At 39.5% G+C, this 17,233-nt stretch overlaps 2 protein-coding genes across 2 annotated transcripts; both read left to right on the top strand.

Moving 5' to 3' along the window:
- Nucleotides 1-1,742: 1,742 nt before the first annotated feature.
- On the top strand, nt 1,743-7,951 carry LOC115753080. Its single transcript, XM_030691575.2, has 13 exons — nt 1,743-1,877; nt 1,994-2,369; nt 3,007-3,196; nt 3,312-3,361; nt 3,706-3,798; nt 3,869-3,957; nt 4,094-4,172; nt 4,264-4,346; nt 4,712-4,790; nt 4,914-5,655; nt 5,869-5,934; nt 6,068-6,704; nt 7,159-7,951. The coding sequence occupies exons 1-13, from the start codon at nt 1,846-1,848 to the stop codon at nt 7,298-7,300; spliced, it is 2,658 nt and encodes an 885-aa protein (XP_030547435.1). The 5' UTR covers nt 1,743-1,845; the 3' UTR covers nt 7,301-7,951.
- A 1,622-nt stretch (nt 7,952-9,573) lies between these two features.
- Nucleotides 9,574-16,639, top strand: LOC115753083 (actin-related protein 7). Its single transcript, XM_030691578.2, has 7 exons — nt 9,574-9,960; nt 12,025-12,240; nt 12,643-12,784; nt 13,446-13,693; nt 14,859-15,042; nt 15,787-15,854; nt 16,199-16,639. The coding sequence occupies exons 1-7, from the start codon at nt 9,883-9,885 to the stop codon at nt 16,349-16,351; spliced, it is 1,089 nt and encodes a 362-aa protein (XP_030547438.1). The 5' UTR covers nt 9,574-9,882; the 3' UTR covers nt 16,352-16,639.
- Nucleotides 16,640-17,233: the final 594 nt, after the last annotated feature.

Below are 17,233 nucleotides of genomic sequence, written 5' to 3'. Positions count from 1 at the left end.
ACTTAAAATCAAATGTCTCCACCCTACCCAATCCAATTTCGTTACCACTAGGACACGTGCCTAGTGGGTAACCAATTAAATCATGGGAGTGAGTACAATATGGTTTGTAGACTCCATTCGAATGAGATCCTTGGCACTATTGCTGTTTTCTATAGATACCGTATTCACTCGTACCACTAATTCGCGAAAATATTGGTACTTTGGCACTCACGTAATTTAATGCAATGAAATATTGGGCATTATAGAATTTATGACACATACATTAATTTTTGAGATATGTCGAGGCCCTTAATAGGGCATTACACGGAGTAGAAGATCTCTGTCCCTTTTCGAATCCTCACATGGCGCGAGCTTACAAATGTTGCTGAGAGAGTCTAAATCGAACGCCACCAAAAAGAAAAAAAAAAAACCTTCCGGATCAACACTTGGGGATCCTTGAATTTTAGTTAACATTCGACTGCCCCTTGAACTTGAAATTGGGTTCATAGAGATTTGTGCCCATCGAACCATTGTTACACGTTCGATGCGATATTTTCACGACGAAGAGCTGAGTTCTCGGACAAAATTGAAAGAATAATGCCTAGATGGACCAAAAACACAATTACTGAATGATGTGTTGAATTGTGATTGGTTGTCTCGTAATGAAAATGTTCTATTAGAATTACAAAGATAGGCGAGCCTCGACGAGGGTCAATTCCAGTCATTTTCTGAAAATGGCAATGAAACCTTTCCATGCAATTATTGAGACCTTCCATGAATCTAGTTCAAAAACAGATTTGTTTCATTGATGATGTTGAATATGGTCTTAGCCTACCTTGATGCGGTTTCCTTATAAATCCATTTCTTTATATAAGTAAGTGTGTGAATGGCATTACACTTTTGGTAAAGTAAGTAGCCAAAAAATAAGCAACTATTTGAATGTCGTTCCTAGGAGTAATCTCTTTTAATATTTAATGTCATTGAAAGTTAAATCGAAGATTCGACACAACTAGAAAGTTAGAGGGCGCAATTAATGTAGGAATATTATTTTCGAATACACCACAACTTTTGACCAATACCATTTGATGTCGATGGCCTTGGGAAACTGCATAAAGAGCATGTCAAAGACTTTCAAACCGCCACATTTTAAAGAGCGGTCGTCCTTCTAGATTTAGCCCATTTCTCATAAATCCATTTCAAAATGTAAGCTTTTTGGCTACCGTATCGTATTATTGGAAAGATTGGATAACATGCATTTCATATCTATAGGTGAAATGATCGAGTTATTAACGAATAGAGATTTCAAACCATTACATAGACGTCCGATCTTTTTATTTTAACTTGGTAGAAACATTAAGTAATAGCATTATCATTTAACTAACAAATACGTATTCATTCGCGAAAATAATTCCGGGTCAATTGTATTTAAATTCACGAGATGAATTACAGAGTTCTACAGATGAAAAAGAAAAAAGAAAAAAAAAAGCAAGAGCCAAAAGCTCAAATTAGAAAATAGTAAAACCCTGAAACCGCAAAGGATGGGCTCGAACCTGGGACCCCTTCTTCAATGTGCAGCAAAACTGCAATCCTCCAGCCACGTCGCCCTTCAATATCCTACCTTCGACTTTCTCCAATTTTAAAATATATTTTATAAAAAAAAAGTGTTGCAGGACAACACCCAACCAGAAGCCGACGCGTGGCGGGTCCTGGAGATCCTTCATCGGAGTTACTTCGTTTTAGGCGTTTACAAAAACGAAAAAAATAATAAGAATAATAAGTAAAGATCCCAAAAGAAATTTGCGAAGCCCCTCCTAATCGTCCCTCAAAACCCGAATAATTCAAATCCAATATCGTCTCCCTCCGCTTATGGCCTTTCATGTAGCTTGCCCAATTACATGGTACGTTCCTCTTTATTTTCTCCCCCTCCCCTCTTCCCCCCGCTCTTCGTTTCCCTCCCTTCTCCGTTCGCCGAGAGGCTTCACTTTTCGCCGTTTGTTGGTTGTTTTTCCCGCAGTCGCCGAATCTGCTACTGCTCCCTAGGGTTTCCGAGGAGCCTCCGCAAGGATGCGTTCGTGCACGAGATTCTGAGGCTCGAGGAGTTCTTGAACGATCCGTGGGGGATTAGGGCTCAGGAGGCCGCCGCTACCCTCCAGGTCGCGGTTCCCAAGGTCGTTCCGCTGCCTCCGCCTCCGCCGCAACCCGCGGCCGTCGTCGATGCGCTCGGGATCGTCGCTGGTGGCGGCGCTGGCTCCGCCGGTGCGGACGGCGCGGATGATGCGCTGGCCGCTGTGTCGGCGCAGGCGAAGCGTGCTGCGCTGCAGAAGAAAGCCGCCGCCGACATGGACGCGGCCGAGGCCTATGCTCGGCGATTCGAGTCTGGTGACCTTGCGGTAAGGTCACCTCTCAGTTTAACAGAATTGCCTGGATTTATTTATTTGCCCCCACTTTTTTTTTTACCCTTTTGTTAGATGAAGTTGTGTCAGTACGTACGTCGTTATTGAATAAGGGTGAGCGGTTAGTTTATCATATATAGTGTGCTTGGAGACCTGTTTTTTCATTTGCAACTGTCAGAAGTCGTTTTAGCTTTTTACACATGTATATTTCTCCTAATGTTTTGGATAGTTTCAAGATTGGAGGTCCTTGGGCCATTTAAGAGTATAATTTCTCCATGGAATGTAAATCGGGGATTTCCTCCTTATACGCACAATTGTTCCCTTTTAGTCTCGCCCAACGAAGTATTTCTGTTTCCTTGGGCTCTCATCTTTATTTCAGCACCTACGTCAGACATTATTCCAGTATATGTGCATTTTGGCGGAGCATCCGATTTATTTATATGGACTTATGGTTCACCGCGGCGTGAAACAATCGTATTACTCAGTTTAGATCTGTAGACATGACGGAGCGACCGCTTAAGCACATGATGGCTGCGTGCTTCTCCTTGTCGTAGGTTTCTCGCGCACTTCATGGTTCATTTGCGACTTGGTGCTTTACTCTGATTCTGTTTTCCTTAATTCGGCTTGTGTATAGGACTCCTCTGTAGATGTTGTTGGAGAAGACCATGGTCATGGCCACGGTCATTCCAACTCGAAAATATTATGCCGGATGTGCCTTTTTGGGGAAAATGAAGGGAGTGAAAGAGCAAAGAAGATGCTTTCATGCAAAAGTTGTGGCAAGAAGTACCACAGGACCTGCATTAAAAGCTGGGCGCAGAACAGGGGTACGGATTTTTTTGTTAAGATCCTTATTGGTCTGCATAGCCCGTCTTCTTTATTTGTTCTAAGCCTTTTATTTTATTTTATTTTAAATTTCTTATCAATGTTGAATTGCTGCAGATCTTTTTCACTGGAGTTCATGGACCTGTCCCTCTTGCCGAATTTGTGAGGTAATATGCGAAATCTGGTGCTATTGTTAAGTTGCGTGTGCATGCTGTTATCAGGATCTTTTTCTTCGGTTTAAATTCAATTGACCAATCTCAAGATCTGGATTCAGATTTTTGGTTTCTTTGCTCTGTTGAGTTGCAGAATTTGAATCTTCACGATCCATTAAGTGCTGGCTCTCTCCTGTGTTTCTTCTTTCCTTATGCATTCCCCTGCCGAGATTAAGTGCTTTCTCTGTTGTGATGGGTATCTGGTGCTGGCTCATTAACTCTGCTCCGGTTTCATGGGTGCATCATGACTCAAAGTTGAATGTGGCCCTTATTCGTTGCTTTCTTTTCTGTTATGCAAGATATGCCGAAGAGCAGGGGATCCTAAAAAGTTCATGTTTTGCAAGAGGTGTGATGGTGCATATCACTGTTACTGCCAGCATCCCCCGCACAAGGTGAGTATGCATTCTCCATTCATCGATTGCGTGGTTTGTAAAGTGCTCAAATTGATTATGGACATTGCAGAACGTCAGTTCTGGACCTTATCTGTGCCCCAAACATACAAGGTGCCATAGTTGTGGATCCAATGTCCCTGGAAATGGCTTGAGTGTGAGGTAGCATTCCTGTCTGAAATGACTAAGTTGCAAACATTTTTCCAGAAGCAATTGAGATAGTGTTAAGCATCTCTTTAGGTATTATATACTGAAACAGATCATTTTTAATATATGAACCCTTTAATTTATGTAACAGGTGGTTTCTGGGATATACTTGCTGTGATGCATGTGGAAGATTGTTTGTCAAGGGTAACTATTGCCCTGTTTGTTTGAAGGTAATTTTGTATTTTGGGGCTCGGGAGGAAAAGGGAGGATTCATTGTGTATCAAAACATGGTGGATACTTATTGTTGTTCGAAATTTGTAGGTTTATAGAGATTCTGAGTCAACGCCAATGGTCTGTTGTGATAATTGCCAGCGTTGGGTTCACACTCATTGTGATGGCATCAGGTTAGTAACTGGGGCTGTGAACTTCTGGCTTAGCTTTTGGTAAAATTGTCCTGTTGTGTGGAACGTCATGTGTAGCTCAGAGATCTTTGGTTATTGGTGTCTGTTCTCTTTTTATATGATTTCTCAATGCTATCTGTCCCCGTTTCAAAGAATCTTTGCAAATGCACTTGCAGTTGATGATTTCACTGCTTGTTAAGTGAGGTTGTTGAGTTGTCAAGGATTGCTTTAGTTTAGTTCTTGATGGAAGTTGTCCTGTCGAAGTTTAGTTGAATTGTCTCTCCAATGCTAGCTGGATTTTGCATCGCACGGAAAGATTTTTTGTGGCCGTGCACGTAAAGTTATTTATGATTTATATGTTCCCACAGCGACGATAAGTATCTACATTATCAAGTAGATGGAAATCTCCAGTACATATGTCCCACATGCCGCGGAGAGTGCTACCAGGTGTGTCATAAAGGAGCCTTTCCTTGTCTTTTTCAATGGTCTTCTTTTCTTTTTGTCCTCTTTTCTCATTTGCAGTGTTTGCTTTGGAATTGATCTTTTTTCCCACTTGAACGAGTGGGATAGGTCAAGGATCTTGAGGACGCTGTTCAAGAACTTTGGAGGAGGAAAGACTTTGCCGATAGAGATCTTATTGCTAGTTTGCGGGCTGCTGCTGGATTGCCCACACAGGAAGAAATCTTCTCTATTTCACCTTACTCGGATGATGAAGACAGTGGTCCCACCGTTTACAAAAGCGAATATGGACGGTCCTTGAAGTTCTCTCTTAAAGGTTTAAATGAGAAATCGCCGAAAAAACCAAAGGAACATGGGAAGAAACCTACCAAGAAGAATATTAAGAAAAAGCCGCATCAAGAATCTTCTGCTGGGACTCCGCAACCACATCCAGATTTTGAACCGCATCATGATGTTCAATCTCTTGCCCATAACTCTAACAAGGATAAGAATGACGGCATACATTCCGAACGCAGAGGATTGGTCAATGTGTTTACTTCTCCCAATGCTAGAAGCTCGAGCCATGCTGAGGGAATAAGCTCCATCAATGAGCCTGGCGCATTAAAACACAAGTTCATCGAAGAAGTTACTGCTGGCACTGAAGAGAAGAAACCACGAGTCCTTCATATTAAGAGCAGCAAGCCTCAGGATTTAGCTGGTGGAGTTGATTCTGGACAGCATGCTAGCAAGTCAAAGAATGTAAATGAAAAAAAGTTGGTCATACATTTGGGTACTCGAAATCGAAATGCTACGAATTCGCCCCGATCCGATGCTTCTAGCTGCCAAAGAGAGCAAGATATTTTGGCTTCCAATGGTATGCATTGTAATTATTATCTAGGTTCATTGTTGGAAGTTGAGTAAAAACAGATTATGCTTTCCTCAATTGTTTTAGTGCAAGGAGGAATAGGAAGGGCATGCATGTGCTGATTGTTTACCATTTCACGTGTTGCTGAAAGACAATCTTGTTACATACTTGCATTTTTCATAGCATGCTTGGCTTATTTTGCACTCTGGCTTTTATGATCAGGCAGTGAATATATGAGCCATCAGAGACTTACCGATAAATCTTTGGCGGATAGGAATGACAGCACTGGTATGTCGAGTGTTTGTGAGATGCTTGTTTGATCACTTCACGTAATCCTTTCAGGCTATTGGCTTATGGTATTTCTCTATATTGATTCAGAAAGTAGAAGTTGAAATGAATTGGGATTTTCTCTCTTTTGCAGGAGAGATGTCTGATTTCTCTGGCCAATCGAAGGTTGTCAAGCCTGGGGGAAAAGAAGGCAATCTCATCAAGTTTGGGAAAATAAGATCAGAAGTTCATGACATAAATCCAAGATTGGGCACTGGTGCTGATAGAGTTGAAATTAAGCCTCCAGAGCACACTCGTCTTGTATTCAGAAGAAGAAATACAGAAGGAAGTGTTCCTGCATCTGAATCTGCAGGTAAAACGCAAATGTCTAGGCATGAGAAAGTATCTTTGGAAAAGCACAGGGATGGCAGGCCTGATATGAACATCGAAAGCTACAGCGACCATGTTCATACACCCGTGTCGCAATCATTACCAAAAGATTCTAAGCCATTGCTGAAGCTTAAGTTTAAGAATATTAATCGTGAAAATCCACCCTCCCAACTATCCCTCTGGGATGAGGAGAAGAGTTCCATCAAGGGCCAAAGGTCAAAAAGAAAGAGACCGTCTCCATTTATGGCCAAAGCCTCTAATGATGGAGATGAAGATGTTAATCGGCTGCATCAAGACAACCTACTGGATGAGATTATGGATGCTAATTGGATATTGAAAAAATTGGGCAAAGATGCAATTGGAAAGAGAGTTGAGGTCCATCAGCCATCTGACAATTCTTGGTAAAATATTTATCTCTTTCGATTCTGTTTACTGTCGCTTAAATGTAGTAAGTGAAGCTGAGGATGATATTTGTTCAATTGAATTGATCCTGCAATATCTCACTAGTGAAATTGTGATTTTCACATCCTTCATAGGGAATTAAAAATGTGTATACATCTTGTCTAATATGCCATCTCTCTTAGAAATTGATCTACTGTCGAAGTATCTCGGGAGGTTCATGTTTTTGGGGGATTCTATTTAAGGCTTGTCAATAAGAAATCTGTATTTCTTGAGGGAAGGGGAAAAGTATGAAATATGATATTCAGCACTGAAAATTAAAACGAAAAGGACAGTGAAAGTCCGGCATTGAATTCTTTGTTTGATTTATTTGTCCTTTCGCTTCATGCACCAAAAAGATATGAATTAGATCATCCTCTTTGATGTCAATATATGTTCTGTTCTAACTTTTTGCAGGCATAAGGGCGTGGTCACCGATATTATTGAAGGGACATCTACATTGTCTGTTGATCTGGATGATGGAAGAGTGAAGACCGTGGAACTTGAGAAGCAAGGCGTGCGTTTTGTTTCTCAAAAGCGGAAGAGGTCAAAGACGTGATTGGAATCATGAAGAAAAGGTCAAAAATTCATATTCATTGTGCTGGTGCGGACATCTCATCCTGGATTTTGACAATACAGCCCCAAAGATGTTTTTTGTTGAGTAAAGCACCGAGATGAAGTGTTGTCGCCTTGGTAGAGAAAGGCTGTCCTGAGCTGAGCTGGAGGATTTGATTTCTCTGTGGAGCATTGTTGCTTGTGGTCCGGTTCTTTCCTCAGAAGCTAATAGCCTTCTGCAAAGGTCTTTCCATTTTTTCTCTTACCCCCCCTTTCACAATTTTAGGTCAGCTTTTGGCTTTAGGTTCTAATTTGAATTTTGTAGTTAGGTGTCAGTCCTCTGTAACCCAGTAGGCGCTCAGGCAAGGAAAGTCTTGTTTTGTTTTGTTTTTTTTTTTTTGTATGGTCGTTGTAGTCAGAGTATGATGTGTGGTTAGCATTCTCTATGGCAGATTTTTTTGTTTGGTCAGATCTCTATGGTAGATTTTCTTTTTTTTGGTCGTACTTCTATGGCAGATTGAGAAGGCTTGATTTGTTGGTTTCGTAAGTAGATAAGTCTCAAGGCAGGAGTCACTATCGTGCTGGTTGGCGTGTAATTTCTCATTCTTTGAACTCTCATGCCTTCAGATTGCTGTAATGATCGACCCTTTGGCTGCAGAGCTTATTCCCTTCTCTCTTCTGGTGACGTGGTCAATGAATATGCCATCTGTAGAACTCACCTTTTCACTTGCTTGTTTTCCCATAGGAAAAGTTAAGTGTTATTTTCTGTGATCTGTACCCGTCATGGATACGTTTTGGAATGCCTTTCAAGGGACATCAAACTGTTAGAAGTAGCGAAAATGAATTTAGTTAAAAGACTATCTTTTAAAAAAACACTGGTCAAGGAGGCAATTAAGAAACTTTTGCAGTTTTCAATGCACTGATTTTCGTGTATAATTGAAACTCGAAGCGTTCTTATTTCGTGTGATTAATAATCGTTTAGAGAGCATTCGTTAACAAGAGAGAAGGGAACCCATGACCTAATTTGCAAACACTGTATTTGGCAAATTAAGATTACAAGGGAAACGAAGAGAAAGCGGGAGAGAGATGGAGAAAGGAAATGGTGACAAAATACGAGAGGCAAACTAGTACTAATTTATGTAAGCAAAACGTAACGAGGGGAATCAAAGAGGAAATAGACGGAAATAACTTTGCATATTCAATTTATTGGAAAAAAGAAAGGACATTTATGGAAAAAGAATAGCTCAATTTACCTCCCGAGGAAGCTATATAAAATTTAACTTCCTTAAAGTTTTGGAGCGAGACATGCTGTTACAAATTATTTTTGTGAACTTTCATTGGTTATTAGACTTCAACTGCCATTTATATTAGCCTTCAACATGTGCAATGTACTCAGATCTTTAAATGTAAACGCATATTTTTCCTCTCAATTCTTTATAGTAATCTCTCGTTTACCCTTAATTTACATAGAAAGGATGAAAAAAAATTAAATAGATAATGTGAATTAAAAAAAATTCTAAATTAATAAAGATAATCAATAATAGTATTAAAATGATCATACATATTAATAAGAAGATTAGTATGTTACTTAAGGGTCAAATAATTGGAAAATGGATATTGATTGACCAATAAAAAATAGTTAATAAATCAACTAAGATTTTGGTTAATCATGTTCTTTTATGTACTGAGAACATCATTTTCTTTTATACTTTTTTTTAGATATTTTTCTTGATCGATCATTTTTTTTACATTAATTAATCCTTTAAAGAGACAAAAGAAGCAAACGATGGCCCAAAAAGAAGCAACCAATTTTGGTCATTTAACTTTTTTTGTTATCGAGGCCTTTTCCCTTTTTCTTAAAATATCTTATTTAATTCTCTCAAATTGATCCTTCTTATAAAAAAATAACAACCTTTTTATTTTTAATAAGATTATCGTTACCTATTTTTCTCTCATAATTTAAATTTTCATTTTTTTCCTTGAGCGATTAATGATAAAAAGAGACGTTACTTTTACCTCCTAAAACTGTTGTGCATTGCACATGTCTACGAAAGAAGAAGAAGAAGAAGAAGAAGAAGAAGAGGAGGAGGAGTGTTCACAGTTTTGAAAAGGACAAAAAGTTCAGGGGGGTATTGTGAAACATTTTGAAAATTGAGGAGGCAAAGGCGTATAAATCCCAAAGTTCAAGGAGCTTTGTGTAATTTTCTTGTTCTCTTTTCTTCCATTTTCTACTGCAACTGGCCCGGAGCGAAAATTTTCTCTTTCATTCTCTCGAGTTCCTTCCTTTCCACTCAATTCCGTCAAACCAAACATATAAATTGGAAAACGGGGAAAAAGATCCTTTTTCCTCAATTTGCCATTGCAGTTGCAGACATTCAAAACCGTCAGCCCGCTCGGTAAGTCTTGAAGCAGGGGGGGCTGGGGAGAGTGAAGTGGTACTCCAGAGTGCGAGTGGAAAGGTTACCATTCAGCAGAGTTTGCTGTGCCCGGGAGGCGGAGCTGAAGCTGAGCTCTTTCTAAACCCTTAAGAGTAGGAATCCTGAAGGACAGGGTGCTAGGGTTTTTCGTGATTTTTGGGGGCGATTCATGGAGGCTGTTGTCGTCGATGCTGGCTCCAAGCTCCTCAAAGCGGGACCCGCGGTCCCTGACCAGGCTCCTTCTATGGTAGTACTTAAAGCACTCCCCTTTTTCTTTCCCCTTTTTACCATTTGTTCCACTTTCTTCTTCGGTTGTGGCTGAGAAATTGGCACTCGATTGATGGGCTTGAAAAGTGTGTTATGATGAATTTTCTAGTTGCTTCCTTCTTTCGTTTCTTTATTCTCTGTTAACTAAAACAAGCTCGAATTATATCAAGCGGGAAGCATTTTCTCGCCTTTGCAAGCGAGGGGTTAGTTATCTTCTGTGAAAATTGTTATCCGGAGAGTATATTCTCAACCTTTAGGGCTGTATTAATCGCTATAAGTGTTTCCCCTTTTGTCCTCAACTGTGTTTGTTTGCCAAGAGATTTCTGGAGAAGGGAAAACAAAGAGTGTTCTGAATAATGTATCATTTGGCTTGTTTTCGGCATAAGTTGTTATACTCTTCATGGTGATTCATGCTATAGTGGAGGTTATAATATTTGGACGAGTCTGTCTTATATGTTATATGGTCTAGGCACAGTGTGAGTATCGATTATTGACATTTTTTTGGGCAATTTATTGGGAAGCACTCATCATACTCCTTTCCAGATGGCTCTTTTCTTTCTTTTTTCCCTTTCTATGTTCTCCAGTGTTCTCATTGCTGGCTTAAAGAACCAATAACATGAGTTTTGATGAATATTCAGCATTGTTGGCGACCATCCTGGGATAAACGAACTCTTTAGGGCCCTGTTTGGTCACTTGGAATCAGGCAGTGGGAATGGGAATGTAGGAATTGGAATGGGCAATCCAATCCTCTTCCCACTGTTTGGTAGACTATAGCCAGGAATTGGAGCGAAACCTAACTTTTATTACATCTGGTCACGTTTCATGTAACCTTTGAGTTGAGAATTACATGAGGTAGATTTATGTAGGCATATATTCAAATAATATCACTAACTTAAGATTTTCTCTTTTATTTTTTTCGTTTTTAGATGAATGTGTCATTTATATGTATGAGCTATATTATTTCTTAGAAGATTATGAAATAAAGTAACAAAACAAAAATGTTAATAACAATCACAATCAGAGTAATCTCGAAATATCGTATATACAAGACCACGCGAACTAATAAAAACACATAAGAATAAACATCATAATAGTGGTGATTGGTTACTACAGGTATAAAGAACTTAAGTAAATTTTACAAAGCATAGGGATTGCGGTGAAAAGTTCACTTTTTACAGCAAAAGAAGGTAAAAAAAATGTAAAAAGGAAAGTGGCAAATATAGTAGAAAATGAAGTCAAGTCACCCCAGTGGAGTAGGTGGGATACTTGATGCGATTTTCTTCAAAAGCCCGATGCAAATGTCAGATGACTTTTGGCTTAGAGAGAAAGGAGCTAAAAGAGCCAAATGAGATCTTACAAGGAGAACAATTTTTTTTGGCATGCTCGTTTAGCGTGTCAGTAAAATCCTGGAAATGATGGCACTTCATTCGAATGATTTATTCCCTTTCCCTCGTAATTTCTGTTGCCAAATAACCAGATCAATGGTAATTAATGCCTCATTGCCATTGCATTCGTTAGACTCCCACTTACCAAGGCCCAGGTGTTACTCCACCTTGCTCTGTATGTGTGCTTCTGATGTTGTTATTACGTATATGATAATTTAACTTTCAGGGTTTTGAGGGTGAGAATTCACGTGATGGGGAGTTATCGGTACATTGTAAACTAGGGGCAGTGAATTTAGGTGTATACAAATAATCGCAGCTACTTGACGATAAACAATTATTCGCATTCCCTCAATTGTGGGGCCTTCTTCACTCAGATGCTTTTCAAACTTTCATTTTTATCCCTGATTGTTTATCCTAATGTTTATGGTCAAATATTGCGCAATTTCGTTCTCTCTTGTGAGACGGATTTTCATTTTTCATTAATTCATTGAAGGGAATGGTTTTCCTTATTGTCTAACTGTGATCATTCTGTAGCTAATGGATGTTTTTAGGTGATCTGACTTCTCTTCTTTGTTCTCTCATTTTTTCGCCTCGTGTAATCAAGTTGTCTATGATATAAAGTGATTGTGTTTTTTGCCCCTTCTTCCGTTTATGGTTAGATCATCCCTACACAAATGAAGCGGATGCCTGAAGATGGATCATTGCCTGAAAACTCATTGGGTGAGGATATTGTTGTTGATCCTGTAGTGCGTGGATATATTCGAGATTGGGATGCGATGGAAGATCTGCTCCACCATGTTCTATACACTGGCCTAGGATGGGAAATGGGCAATGAAGGACAAATACTATTCACAGATCCGCTTTGCACCCCCAAGGTTGGATAATTCTTTGGCTTTCTTATTCTTTTTAGCTTTAATTGTTGCTCTTGAATTAAGAGTCTTCAATGTTAACAATTGAGCATGTTCATGAGGTTTCTAATAGTTGCCTGTCATTATAAGATATCCATTCTTGGTTTTCTTTATGGCGTTGTGCTTGATGGAGTGTACATAGCTTAATGATGGCTTATGGCATTATTACCTATGTGATATCAGTATACGTGCTATCCATTTGTCAATTATTTTTTTTCCTAGATGGTTGAACTTGTTGCGTCCACCTAAGCATAATTAATCTCTGTTCAGTGTTGTATGTGTGTTGAGATCTGCATGAACACTTTTGCCTCCTTTAGTAATGAGTATACGTGCTATCCATTTCATCAGATTTTTTGTGGATTTTCTTAGGCTGTGAGGGAGCAGTTGGTGCAACTGATGTTTGAAACATTTAACATCTCTGGCTTTTACGCGTCAGAACAAGCAGTGTTATCTCTTTATGCTGTAGGACGCATTTCTGGATGCACTGTTGATATTGGTCATGGGAAGATAGGTATGATTTAATTATGTAGGGAAAATGTCATATTTTTTTTTTTTCTAAAAAAAGTTCAGTTCAGAATACGAGCCTAAACTTATGGTGTTTTTACTGTTTCCCCTTGTACTTCATCTGTTTCATTCTTGCACATGACATCGTGTGTCACCTATTACTAGTATAGGGAGCATACTATGACCAAATCACTCTCTGGTTGGGATGCCATCTTGTGCGACCCATTTATTGGGTATCCTTGAGCTGAAAATTGAATTTATCCATGAGGAAAAGTTTAAGGGGCTTCCATTCCTCTCTTATGCATGACTGTTTTCAAGTTGGAATCCTATCGCGTCTCCATCTCTCTCTCTTTTTTTTTTTTTCCTTATATGTTTTCGTGGATCTTGAAACTCAGTTTAGCAAGTTTGTCAGTAAAACAGGAGTTGTTTGATTCTATCTATGAGATGATTAGGGTTTAGGAAGGGGGAACTTGCTTTTAGATCCTTTTCTGGTGTTGCTCGATTATAGCTTTCCCACTTTAATGAACATATATGTGTTCCTCAATCATCATTTACACATATCTTTATGAGCGCACATTTTGCCCATTATCTTAAGTGCTCTCGAGGATATGTAAAATGATTAGTCGTGATCTAATGTTCTGAGTCACGCGATCTTTCTGTTTCACCAGATATTGCTCCAGTCATTGAAGGTGCAGTTCAGCATATTGCGTCTAGAAGATTAGAGATTGGGGGTGTTGATTTAACAAAGCTACTTGCACAGGAACTAAGTAAATCTAATCCAGGAGTCAACCTCAACCTTTCAGATGTGGAGAAATTGAAAGAAAAGTTCTCGTGTTGTGCTGAAGATGAAGTTGCTTATGCCAAGATATTCAATTCGCATGACGTTGAGGAAAAACACACGCTTCCTGATGGTCAGGTTAGTATATAGCTTGGAAAGTTCTCGAAAGTCCTGAGCTTGATCTGTTCTTGGTGAAATCTCTCCTCACTTCTACCATCCTCCAGAACAAAATGGCTATTGTCTAGCATAGACACATGTCGAGTAGCTTTTTCTAAGTTTCAGTTCGTCATATTATAATCTCAACCTTGGTGGTAAGATTTGACTTTCAAAGGATTGACTTGGTCAAGTTCTTGGTGCGGATATGATAGACTTGTGTTTTTGAATTGCAACATCGTTCACTAAGAAGTAGCTTGGAGGCCATGCTCATCCACTGTAGATAGCCCTTGCTTGATGCACAAGGACAAGGCGGTCTGACTGTGTCCGTGGGGATTTTACTAAAAATAAAGAATTATGCTCGATGGTGCGATTGCTGGCCTTATTGAGGATGCTTCTGCTTCAAGTCTGCTATATGAGAGATTATGTCCACATTGTATATGCATCTTAATGGGGTGATGAAATCTGGTGATTGATTTATTAAGTGGTGGCTGAAGGCATTAATGGGATTGAGTTTGTTAGAATGAATTTCGCCAAATATGTGAGTACCACAAGAAAGTGCAGGAGATGGTGCCCTTTTTGTCCTCATTGGCAGAATTTGGTATATTTCTTGTCGGGTCAAGTTAAGACTTGTGGCTTTGGTAAAACATCAATTAAGAATTAACTATGTGCGCAAACGACACAGGAGTTGAGGTAGCTATTTTTTTGTTTGGTATCCATTTTGCATATCCTATCAGGGGGAATGAAACAATTTTTAGACAACGAAGACGTGAGTTTTTAATACTTTTACTTCTGCACATTCCATTTACCCGCTCATTGATGCAATATTTTCATAATATTGTGGCTTGTGATGATTTGTGTATTGAATTGTTCTATTTCTTTCTGTGACTCCTTGCTTTTTAACTGTTGCTCTCGGCAGAAAACCGTTTTAGACTTCTTGACTTGTCCAGGACAAGATGATATTCATCTTATTTTACAGCCTGGTATTTTGCGCGGAGCAACTGCTTCAATTTTAAATCTTTTGATATTCTTGTCGATGAGGATTGTGTTTACATCCTTGGTCAAGGTGTTCTGTCAACATGTGAGTACAAAGAAATTTCAAGTGTATATTTCTATCTGAGATGTTCAGACATAACTTTTATTTGTTCAGGTTATTAAAATTGGAAGAGAAAAGTACACTGTGGGTGAGGCTCTATTTCAGCCGTCAATACTGGGTTTGGAGGCACATGGCATTGTCGAGCAGCTCGTACGAAGTGTTACACCTGTGTCATCTGAGAATCACAAACAGCTTTTGGAAAATACTGTACTTTGTGGTGGCACTTCTTCTATGGATGGTACAGTGACGACGTAGGCTTGAATGAAGTTTCATATCTTCATTCATGACAAAGTTTCTTACGTTTATGGTGCTATGCTTTCAAGATATCTATCATATGCACCTTCTCTCACGAATTGGTTCATCAAATTCTGTGCTGGCATATTGAAGGATGGAACAGGGTGACTTACTAGCATTATTTAAATTTATCTTGGTCTTGTTCCTTTTGGATAACACGTAATGTTCCCGTGTGAAGCCATGCATGACCAATGTGGAACTTAAGAAAAGTTATTGCAGCTAAGTTCTTTGCACAGGATAGTTTTTTTTTTTCCTTTGAATAGTGCAAACTATGAATAACAACCTTTGAAATTGCCCTGTGCCTTTCTCCTGCAGTTCTGTTGGTATATGGATGCATGAGGCGCTAATATACACTTCATCTCTTTCAATGATTGATATGATGCAAATTATGCTGGGCTCTGTTCTGCGTTAGACAGAAATTTGTGTGAGAATTTTTTGCCTCATAATCAATCAAGTCCTATATTCTGATCTTGATAAATAACGCTGGTTTGGTTTGAAGCCTATGTTTGTCCTCTTCCTGCCCTTTTATAGTTACTTCGCTTTTCCCTCTTGGGAGCAAGGGTTGGGGCTTGATTGAAAGGCTGGAATATAAGAACAGTCAACAATAGATGACACCTATTGAAATACAGACGAGCGAGATCGGACGGTCTGGAGTCGTGACTTTTTGTCATTGTGCTATCTATTGCAGGTTTCGAGGATAGGTTTCAGAGAGAAGCTGGACTCTGCTCGTCAGCTATTCGTCCCGCATTAGTGAAGGTATCATGTCTCGTAAATATTGTCACAAATGGAGGTTTTATGGTCTTAACACACCCCGCCCGCTGTATTTCTACTTATAATTAAATATTGCCAACTTTTTGGTCTCTGTCTTATGCACGTGCACTTTTTCATTAGTACTGTTTTTGTCTGATTAACCTTATTCATCACCTTTTTTTTTTATCCATAAAAAAAGGTGCTGAATAAGGTTGACAAGCTGTGATTGTTCCACCTTGCAGGCTGCTGTTTTCCCCCATTTCTCGTTAGAATATGTTGTGTGCTTTCTCTTTGCATTTGTTGCACTCTTCGCGAGGCACCTAAATGTTGTTTCTTGGATTAAATTTCAGCCTCCAGAATATATGCCAGAGAATTTGACACTCTACTCAGCTTGGGTGGGCGGGGCCATACTTGCCAAAGTTGTTTTCCCTCAGAACCAGCATGTTACTAAAGCAGACTACGATGAAACAGGACCTTCTATTGTTCATAGGAAATGCTTCTAAATCTTATCGTCCGGTGTTTGATATGAAGATTGATCATCATTGTGTTTATTTAGATGGTTGTTTCCTAGAGAAGTGCAAGTACACATGTCTCACCTCCCCAAGTTTCCTTGTGCTTGACCCCAGAGGAGCCTGGAAACTTGTGGGGTTTTAAGTTACTATGGGGGAATGGATGCCATCTATTCGAAGTGAGAGCTTTGTTTCCCTTCTTTTATTGCGATACTGACAGTCGATTTTCTTTCCAACTGACATGAGCTTGGAATATCAGCCGAATGATAAAATTATGATCCATTCTTGACTCAACTTTCTGATAGCGTTATTTGTTTGCACTTCAGTAACCTCACCTCAACCTTGTTCACTTGGAATATTATTTGTACTTATTTACCCTAGAGCATGTAGTGCCCGTGCCTTGGCAGGGTTATTCTCGTTATGGTGTGAAAAAATCTGGGGCTAGGCCAACAGTGAGGGCTCACTCCTGTTCTTTTGCTTGCTTGCAAGTTCCTTAGAAAAGGCTAAGTTTAGTCTGGACGTCTTAATTGCTATCGATGAGGCATTTTGGGTGACCTTGAGTGATCAGATGACATCTGGTCACTTGTGTGGCTATCGTTTCATGCTTCTGGGATTTGCTGAGAATTCTTGCAAGTTAATGATGACATGAGACCGCAGAGACAAGTAGGAAAACACTGCCAATTGTAATTTGAGAAAATGGGGCTGAAGAGGGCACTAAATAACAAAAGTACAATTATGCAAAGTGGGACCAAAGTCTCACAGAAGTCCAGTGAACGATCGAGCCAAAAAATCCAAGGGCTCCGATCCACACGTCGGAATCTGATAAACAATTGTCCTATGCCACAAGAATTAAAAAGAAGTGGACAAAGAAGCTTC

This window comes from Rhodamnia argentea, chromosome 5, assembly GCF_020921035.1.
Source record: "Rhodamnia argentea isolate NSW1041297 chromosome 5, ASM2092103v1, whole genome shotgun sequence".
Lineage (NCBI taxonomy): Eukaryota > Viridiplantae > Streptophyta > Magnoliopsida > Myrtales > Myrtaceae > Rhodamnia > Rhodamnia argentea.
This window is presented reverse-complemented; position numbering and strand designations above follow the sequence as displayed.